This window comes from Chanodichthys erythropterus, chromosome 19 (genome assembly GCF_024489055.1).
Source record: "Chanodichthys erythropterus isolate Z2021 chromosome 19, ASM2448905v1, whole genome shotgun sequence".
In the NCBI taxonomy this organism is placed as follows: domain Eukaryota; kingdom Metazoa; phylum Chordata; class Actinopteri; order Cypriniformes; family Xenocyprididae; genus Chanodichthys; species Chanodichthys erythropterus.
In genome coordinates, this window is record NC_090239.1 from 15,450,266 (window position 1) to 15,459,271 (window position 9,006).

Genomic DNA, 9,006 nt, shown 5'->3' on the forward strand with positions numbered 1-9,006 from the left:
GGAATAAAGAACATCTTCTTTGACTTTCTCAGCAATTATAGCTTCGTTATCATATACCAAACATTTTATTAGTCAAGAGTAGAGGACATTAGCCAAAAAATGCCGGGCCTACGTGAAGAACGATGTTTCCATCAGAAATTACTGTAACAATTTAATGTAATCAAGGGATAGTTTTTGATATGTCTAGCTATAAAATGAACTAATAAAATATATATTTAATAAAGTCAAAATGTGTTGTCTCCTTGCGGTTGAATATTATGTTCGTATGGTCTAATACTATATTTGTCAATATTAATAGCGGATTGAGGAGAATCTCTCATGCTGAATCATTAATGCAATACAATAAATGCGACCATCAACATTAATAGGCTACAGTATATCTGAAATATTATAGGAGCAAACCAACAAATAAAACGATTTAGTTTGGATTTTCTTTTTAAGCGCATGACGCTTAGTCATGTTTGGATAAATCTATTCTTTTCTTTCTTGCTTGCAGTTTGCATACTTAATATTCTTGATAAAAGGTATGACTGTCCATGTTCAATGTAGCATAACCTTATTATCTGTCAAAGTGCAGTGCTTTGCCAAAACATATGTACAGTTCACACATCTTTATTTAGGGATATAACAATTTTATTTCTGTCCAACTTGTTCTTCGTAAATTTTTCATCAGTTATTAAATTCAGCGTGGTCGAAAAATGAGCAATTATCTTGTCGCTGCAGACTGTAATTTTATCACAACTGTGATTTTAAAAATGAAGGCAGCAATGAAGCCGTTTCTAATATAAATTCTGTATATAGCATAAAAATAGACTTTTACTTTTTATAGAGAACATGCCATTTTTGCAAATTTATGTTTTTCACTTTTTTTCTCTATTTTGTTAGGCTTAGGCCTACTTTTTTTTTTTGAAGCCGAAATTATGGAGATGTACTGCCCTCTATTGGTGACGGTATGACATTATAGGCATAAACCTGCTGCTGGGTTTCCCCTATTAAGTTGCAAATCACTGCTGAGATGATCTTAAAGGATTAGTTCACTTTAAAATGAAAATTACCCCAAGCTCTACTCACCCTCAAGCCATGACTTTTACTTTCTTTCTGATGAACACAATTGGAGTTATATTAATAAATATCCTGATGCATCCAAGCTTTATAATGGCAGTGAATGGGACCAACAAGTATGAAGCTCAAGAAAGTGCATCCATCCATCATAAACATACTCCACACGGCTCCAGGGGGTTAATAAATGCCTTCTGAAGCGAAGTGATGCATTTGTGCAAGAAAAATATACATATTTAACAAGTTATAAAGTAAATAGCTTCCGGCAGACTGCCTTCTGTATTCAACTTACGAAGAAAGTGTAAAACTCTTGCAGTTGGAAATGCTTATGCTGCGTCCTACGACTTTCCGTAATCAAATTACGAAAAATTTTGTAAGTTGAATACGGAATGCGGACGGGCAGAAGCTACAACTAGCTATGGCTTGAGGGAGTAAAGCTTGGGGTGATTTTCATTTTAAAGTGAACTATCCTTGTAATTCATTATACAAAGGAATAACAATTCAATTCCCCAAACAAGCGTGTATAAATCGCAGAAACTTTCGCCCATCGTGTCTAAAAGTTTGTTTCCTCAGCGTGAAAATAACTTGAAGTAGCTTAATAATAAAATTTCACTCCATCATTGAGGGGCTGAAAGTAATAAACTATTTCTGAATGTAATAAAATAAATGATTATAACTTTGGTAAAGCAGGGCTTCAAAAAGGGGAGAAAGGGGAGGAGGAAATTCATCTTTATAAATTTGTTTGTAAAATAATAATAATAATGATATTAAAACTATCACATGGTCACATGTTTTCTTGTGAACTATTAAGAATAGTTCATCTTTCTACTGTATTATTATCATCATCAAAGTAGGCATACATTATGGATGTAGAGGTGAAAAGCAGACAAATATTAATATAGGCCTATATTATTTTAATAACTTTAAATGAAACTATTTTTTAAAACAACCATCTTAAATGAGAATAAATCATGATAATATTTTTCTTAAAAATAGGCCACATCTGGCATTACAAACAAAGGCTGTATCGACTTCACAGTTTCAGACAAAACTAAAAATTGTATGTTTTAAGTAAAATAACCGTGGTGCCAAAAAAGTTACAACCTGGTTCGGTATAATGTAAATATCAGGCTTTTAGTCACTTTATTCCTAACCCTCTCTCTCTCTCTCTCTCTCTCTAATATATAATATATATATATATATATATATATATATATATATATATACATATACATATTAGGGGTGTAACGATACGCTCAGGTCACGATACGATACGTATCACGATATTTTGAACAAAATGAAACTGAAATTCAAACAAGATTTATTAAAAAAAACATTAACAAATTTCAATAATTTCCCTTGTTGTACATACAAGATCACATTTCAACAAAATAAATAAATATAAAATGTTAATAAAAACCTTCTGTATTCAAATTAACAGTTGAATAGGGCTGTCTGTCACTGAATTTTTTTTTTTTAATTTAACATGAACTTAGAATTATGAATAGGGGCCGTTCACATATCGCGTGTAAAAACGCGTGGAAGGCGCGGCCGCACCGCTTCTCCTTCTTTCCAAAGCGCTTGCGCTCCCGTGGCGTCGGTCGTTGCTATGCAACCATGAACTGAGCTCTCCAAGAGGATCAGGATGTTTCTGCAAAGGATAAATGATTTCTAGCCCTTGCATTAGTTTTACTACGAGATATATTGATGGAGATAAGATATAAAAACCACCATGTACAGCTATGATCAGCTGTTCGGCTGAGCTTTTGATGTTTTGTTACGGAAAGGCCATAACTGATCGGTTGATTCTTGTCACACGACCTGCTGTGCGCTTGCGGCATTTGAGAATTGCGTGCGCGTCGATCCCATTATGAGCGCGCCTGCCGCGCGGCTACATTTGAAAATAATAACTGACTTGCACGCGGAAAAGACGCAATATGTGAACGGCCCCACAGAACTTCTTAAGCAAAGCATCGCAAGAGTCTTTTGCTTTTCTGTGAGCACAGCTGTTGCTGTGCACTGCGGTGAAAGAAAGCCACGATTTTTCTCACGCGACCATGCAAGAGACTGACATGAGAAACGTTTAAACCTGCTTGCAAGATTCAGTGTGTGCCCGAAAAACACTTACTGAACTAGAGAGCTGATTGAGACACACCATCTACGATAAATCGTTACACCCCTTATACTTATAGTATTTTAAAAAATGTGGTAGTAAATTGGCTCATTGGTATCATTAATGTCTTTGTGACGACCAAATGCAATCAAGTGTAATTTACGTTAGTTGACTTGTCCAATATTCAGTCATATCATCAGTTATATTATATATTATCTTCTTTTATGGGAACATGTCAAATGTCAAAATATACAAAAATTAATATTCAAATATTTTATAAGGACCCCCTGGCATTATGTCAAGGACCACTAGGGGTCCATGCACCCCTCGTTTTGAAACTGCAGAAGCATACAGACCTACAGCTTCTTTTAGATTGTTTTACCAAGTATTCACCACATGATGGCGACATGAGCACATGAATAAGATGTAAAGCCTTTCTACTGTAAGAAAAGTTCACGACACATATATCGATTCATACACTTAATAAAGCTTTACGTCTCATTTAAACAGCTCCTTTCTGTCACTAACAGATCCACAGTTGAATAAATTTGCTTCATTTGACAGTTGTAATTGTTCAAATGTCGTCAGCCGTGTAACGTCATCGCTGTGTGTGCAGCTGATAATGTTTGTGGTGAAGACAAGAGCTGAGCAAACATTTACCTAATGATTAAGAATAGGCCTATCACTACATAAAACACAAGTGCTTAATCGAGGTAAATGCAAAGCTGTCACAAAATGTAGTAGCTTAAAACTTGTTTTATCAGCATGAAAATGCTCTTTCGCCGCGCTGTGTGGAAAGGCCGCGATCGTTGCAGTTGCAAATTTCAAACGGCTTGTTACAGGCGTTCACTCTCATGTCATTGTGCGAATTATAAAATGCGTTTTTTTCATAGGCCTAAATCCTAAATTCGAGGTTTCTCAATTTACATGCTGTCACCAACCAACTCACCTATTTTAAAAGAGCTTGTAAACAAAACACTTCAGTTTTAGTCAGGCTATTGGTAATTGGTGTTGTGGTATGTCTTTGTAAATCTACAATAAGCGATAATGACAAGGCGTACTTAAGTTTTGTAGACTTACCGTCTGATACTGATCTAAACGGAAGTCGCTCGATCGGTGTAATGTTGCTATGGTTGCTTCCTCAGGCTAAACGTAACTTCTGTTGGCGAGCCTGTGACTTGTGGTTGCTTTAAAAACGCGTATATTTAGAAATATTTATTACGTGTAATCGAATTTCCCTTTTTCGACATAGGTTGGCTTATTAATTAATTCATTTAACATGCTATTAAATTAAATTAACCAAAAATTGTGAAGCAGATTTAGGCCACAGGTAACACTTCAACAATATATTCCATTTTCACTACATTTACCTCACTATAACATGTTAATACTTACTAAATGTAACCTTGAAATTGCACTTCTGGTGTGCTTCTCGTCGCGTTTATTTTATAGCGCAGCTCCACGCAGCACAATGAATCCAGGTCAAGGGGAACTGCCGCGTGAATAAACATGAATAAAAAGTTGTGCTCAGTTAAGCGATCAAATCAAAGGGGAGAAGAGGGAACAGAAATCCTCTCACAGTAAACGACACACTCTTTCTCTTATATGGAATGCTATTAGGAAACTACAAACAAACCATCCTCTTGTTATTTACCCTTTTGGTCGTAGTAAGAGAGAGAGTGAAATTGAATGACGGCATTATTAGGCAGATAAATGACGTTTGAACATTGAGGTGATTACATTGAGTTTCTTGCAATAATGTGTAGCCTAAGTAGTGTGGTTGAAGTATAGACTTAAAAGATGGCATGATGTAAGAATACGTTGGTTTGTTTTGTTACGAAAAAAAAAAAAAAGTATTTCAGCATTTTATTTTTTCTTGAATGTAAGGCTGAACTAAAACAAACCTACACATAGCCTACACCACGGGTGTAAATTAGCCACAGAAATGTGTTATTGTTTACTATTATTCTGCGAATTGCTCTCTACCTAAAGCATAAAACATTTCCAACAATTATCTCTCTCACATACACACACACAAAATAAAAAAATAAAATAAACGCACAATCACTGGCAACACGAAAGCTGTAGCTAGGCTACTCTCCCATTTGATTTATATACTGCAAATAAAATTCGTGTTATTTCAGAACCGCACGTGCGCCAATATTCAACTCTTTTAACAATAATAATAACCAAATAATAGTAGATTTTAAAAAATAGGCTAAACAAATAAACAACATATTCTTCACCTCTTTCTTTTTTTTTTGAGTGCGATTTGAATGGAATTAAGTTCTCGCTCAGTATAAGACAAATGATAAACTCCTGAAATTAAAATAAAAACGAAGAAATTAATGTACAGAATAAAAAATATCAATTTTTTCCTGTATTTTCTGACATAATGTTAAATAAACAAATAATACTCTGATAGTCGTTATATTAAATTATATTTATTTGCATAAAAGTGACCCATAACACTGTGTTTTCAGCGCCATTAACCCATTTACAGTATAAAAACGAGCAGAATGAACAGACACTTAAAATCTCCAAGCACTTAACAGTTACTCACGCTTTATGGACACAACATAAAGAAATTTGCAGGAAAGAGAGTGGCGTAATTGCGATATCATACAAGCATATCTAGACAAGCCTAGACCTAAGGAAAACTTTGAATCAGACATGGACAATTCAATATAAATCTCGCGATAAAATTAGTATGAACATCTGCTGCCGAGTAAAAGACGATGGGGAATAAAGGTGCTTTTGACTTCAACGATTGTCTGATAAACACAAAACAACAAAATTGCCTCTCTGGTTCACTCATTTCTTTGAGCATCGAGTTCTACTTTCTCAGACTCCACTTCATAAATGCCTTTTAAAAATGCAAAATATTCACAAATGAACATGCAAAATGGTCGTGTAGGCCTTGGAAATGAAAGGAAAGGGCGTCAGTCCGATGAAGCGCTGGAAAAACAGCATGCTTTTGTCAAACACAAGGTGGCAAAATGGCCGGTCCTCATGTTGCCCACATTTTCTCACAAGTTCATTTTTCTCTGGGCAAAAATGTTCCATATTTGTCTGACGGTGCATCATACATCGAAATCAGAGTCACTGTCTGTAACTGAGAGGATGGTCCCGCCGTCGCCTCGTTCATTCATACTGGAGACGCTGGTAGTGGGACTGGCGGCCGCGCACGGGGATTCGGCCGAGCTGTGCGGTGTGCACCCGGACTCTGACATGGAGCGCAGGCCGCTTTGACCCAGTCCGTGATGTTGAAGCCTAAAAAACACAAGTTTTTAGAAACTAAGATTATTTATGCAACATCATTTTCAGTACATACATCACAGACTGAAGAATTCGACATGTTATACAGTCTCTTATGATAACAAACCCAAATTTTAACCATTGAAATGTGAGGATCACATCAATAAGAGTAAAAAGAGATTTAATTACACAAGTCAATGATTATAAGGTGGATAATATTTATATACAAGCGTATATGTTTATGAAGTAATCATTTCTATTCTTTAATATATAACTATATATTTTAATTGTTATTTAAGAACAGAACTGCTTAATATGAGCTCTAGACATCCTTAATGACATTTTATATATTAGGTTGATGTATGAAGCCTGTTTGATTATATTAGTTTGGTATTTGGTACATTTATTTTGCAATTACATAAAACATATATATATATATATATATATATATATATATATATATATATATATATATATATATATATATATATAAATTATATTTATATTAATTTATATTTTAATATTTATATGAAATTTGTTTATTTACCAATGAGGAAGAAATGTGTCTGAGGGAAAAAAAAAAAAACAATAATCATAACGAAATGTCTGATGTTTTTGTTGCTTTTTTGTTGATTAATTTCTTTAAGTGCTACACATTTACTTTTATTCTTTTTATATTTAAAAACGTCAAATAATATGTGTTTTCCAAAGCTTTAACAATTCAATCTCAGAGACTGGCTTAATTTATTATGCTATTAAGCAAACTGCTGCTTTGGATTATTCATATAGTCTAAATTAAACAAAAAATTGTGCGATTTCTTTCAACCAAGATTGAGCACATCATTCAGATTTAATGACAGCTTATGCAATCTATTACCATTTATTTTCTTTATGTCTACACAAATATTCGTTTTATTTCCTCCCCGAGTTAAGTGGAAACCATTAAACTGACCTGTTTTTGGCAGCTGCCGCCCTGTCTCTTTGCCTCCGATTTTTAAACCAATTGCCCACTTGAGTGGGAGTCAGTCCAGTGGCTTGTGCCAGTTCCCTTTTCTTGCTCGGATTGGGGTAAGGATCCTGAAGGTACCACTCCCTCAACAAGCCGCGAGTCCGTTCCTTGAAACAGTGCGTCTTCTGTTCGCCATCCCAGATGGTCCGTGGCAAGGGGAACTTCTTGCGGACTCGGTATTTATCAACTGGACCGAGGGGACGACCGCGCAGCTTCTCTGCCTCTTGGTAGTGCGCCTCGAGCCACATCGCTTGCAGCTTTCCATGAGAGTCTTTGGTGAACTTGTGGTTTTCCAGGATGTGGTACAATTCGCGGAAGCTTCCAGTGTGATACGCGACCACCGCTCGGGCTCGCTGGATGGACTCGTGCTTGTTGATGGCATCGCAGGCTCCGGGTGCCACGGGCAAGGACCAAAGGAAACGTCCGAGCCTCTCGATGTCCCCGGTTTCCTCCAGCGTCTCGCACACGCTGGCCACCTGTTCCGCAGAGAAGTTTAGGGTGGGCAGTTGAAACATCGGTAAGTCCTCCGGGGACCTCGCTCTGGGAATGCTGCCCGCTAGAAGCAGAGGGCGATCCGCGAAATTGGGCAGGAAAAGATGTGAGGGATAAAGCTCTAAAGGAGACCTGAACACCATGGAGTCGCCGGACAGAGACAAACAGACGGGAAAAGACGGCAAAACTGACGACGTGTTTGCGCTGCTATCGCTGCAGTACTACCGAACGCGTGATATCTACCCTTAATCAACTTCGAGTGCAACGGTGAAACATTTTGTTTCGCTTTTCTATTGGTCTTCCTTGAGTCGTGCTGTGGTTGTCATGGCAGCCCTGCCAATCACTGTCAAGCTCGCCCGTCATTAGCCAGTGCGCGCTGCCCTTCTGCACATTTGCTTCGCGCGCAGGGTTTTATCGTCGCTCCAATCAGAACTGGCCACTCACTGCGGGATGTTTTCAAGCAGGCGAATGGTGCGCTAGTTCACTCGACGGTAGGAGGATTAATAGGTGGAATATTGTTATATTAGTGCGAGTATGCTTCCGTGAATGGGTGTGAAAGTTGTCGAGCTAGTCAACAAATAAATAACACATCGTTTAATTACTTATCAAATATTTATATAACGAGGCAATTATTGAATTAAATAGGTGATAAAAGGAAATTAGTTTACAGTTAGTGCACGTGCACATTTTTTTCTTTTTTTCTATATATTTGATATAATAAATATAATCTATTTATCCATAAAATACAAAAATAATTAAATAAAAAACAGTTATGTGATCCTCAAGAAACGTTGGCACTCACTTGTAAAATTAAATAATGTTTTAAATATTTATTACAGAAGAATCTAAGCTTTGTTCAATCGGTAACGTTTTTTATAGCCTATATATTTTTTGACGCGTTTTTATTAGTCTATGACATAATGCGTATTCCGTGTAATTATTAGACTATTAGTTATTTTGTCTATTTATCAATTTAAAGGCAAGATAAAATGTCAGGAGGAAACGAGATCGGCTTGTTAGGCCTGAGTCAAATAACATTCTTTCACAAGGCTTTTTGTTTGCACAAAGCGTGTAA

General features: G+C 36.3%; 1 protein-coding gene across 1 annotated transcript; it reads right to left on the reverse strand.

Moving 5' to 3' along the window:
* Nucleotides 1-6,126: 6,126 nt before the first annotated feature.
* Nucleotides 6,127-8,074, reverse strand: six3b (SIX homeobox 3b). Its single transcript, XM_067369462.1, has 2 exons — nucleotides 7,383-8,074; nucleotides 6,127-6,445 (listed from the first exon to the last, which is right to left on the reverse strand). The coding sequence occupies exons 1-2, from the start codon at nucleotides 8,072-8,074 to the stop codon at nucleotides 6,256-6,258; spliced, it is 882 nt and encodes a 293-aa protein (XP_067225563.1). The 3' UTR covers nucleotides 6,127-6,255.
* Between the last annotated feature and the right edge of the window lie 932 nt (nucleotides 8,075-9,006).

Excerpts from the sequence above, each read along its gene's own strand:
- six3b (XM_067369462.1), bottom strand. The coding sequence starts at position 8,074 with ATGGTGTTCAGGTCTCCTTTAGAGCTTTATCCCTCACATCTTTTCCTG. Across the intron at positions 6,446-7,382 it reads GCGGCAGCTGCCAAAAACAG|GCTTCAACATCACGGACTGG; the intron begins GTCAGTTTAATG and ends TGTGTTTTTTAG.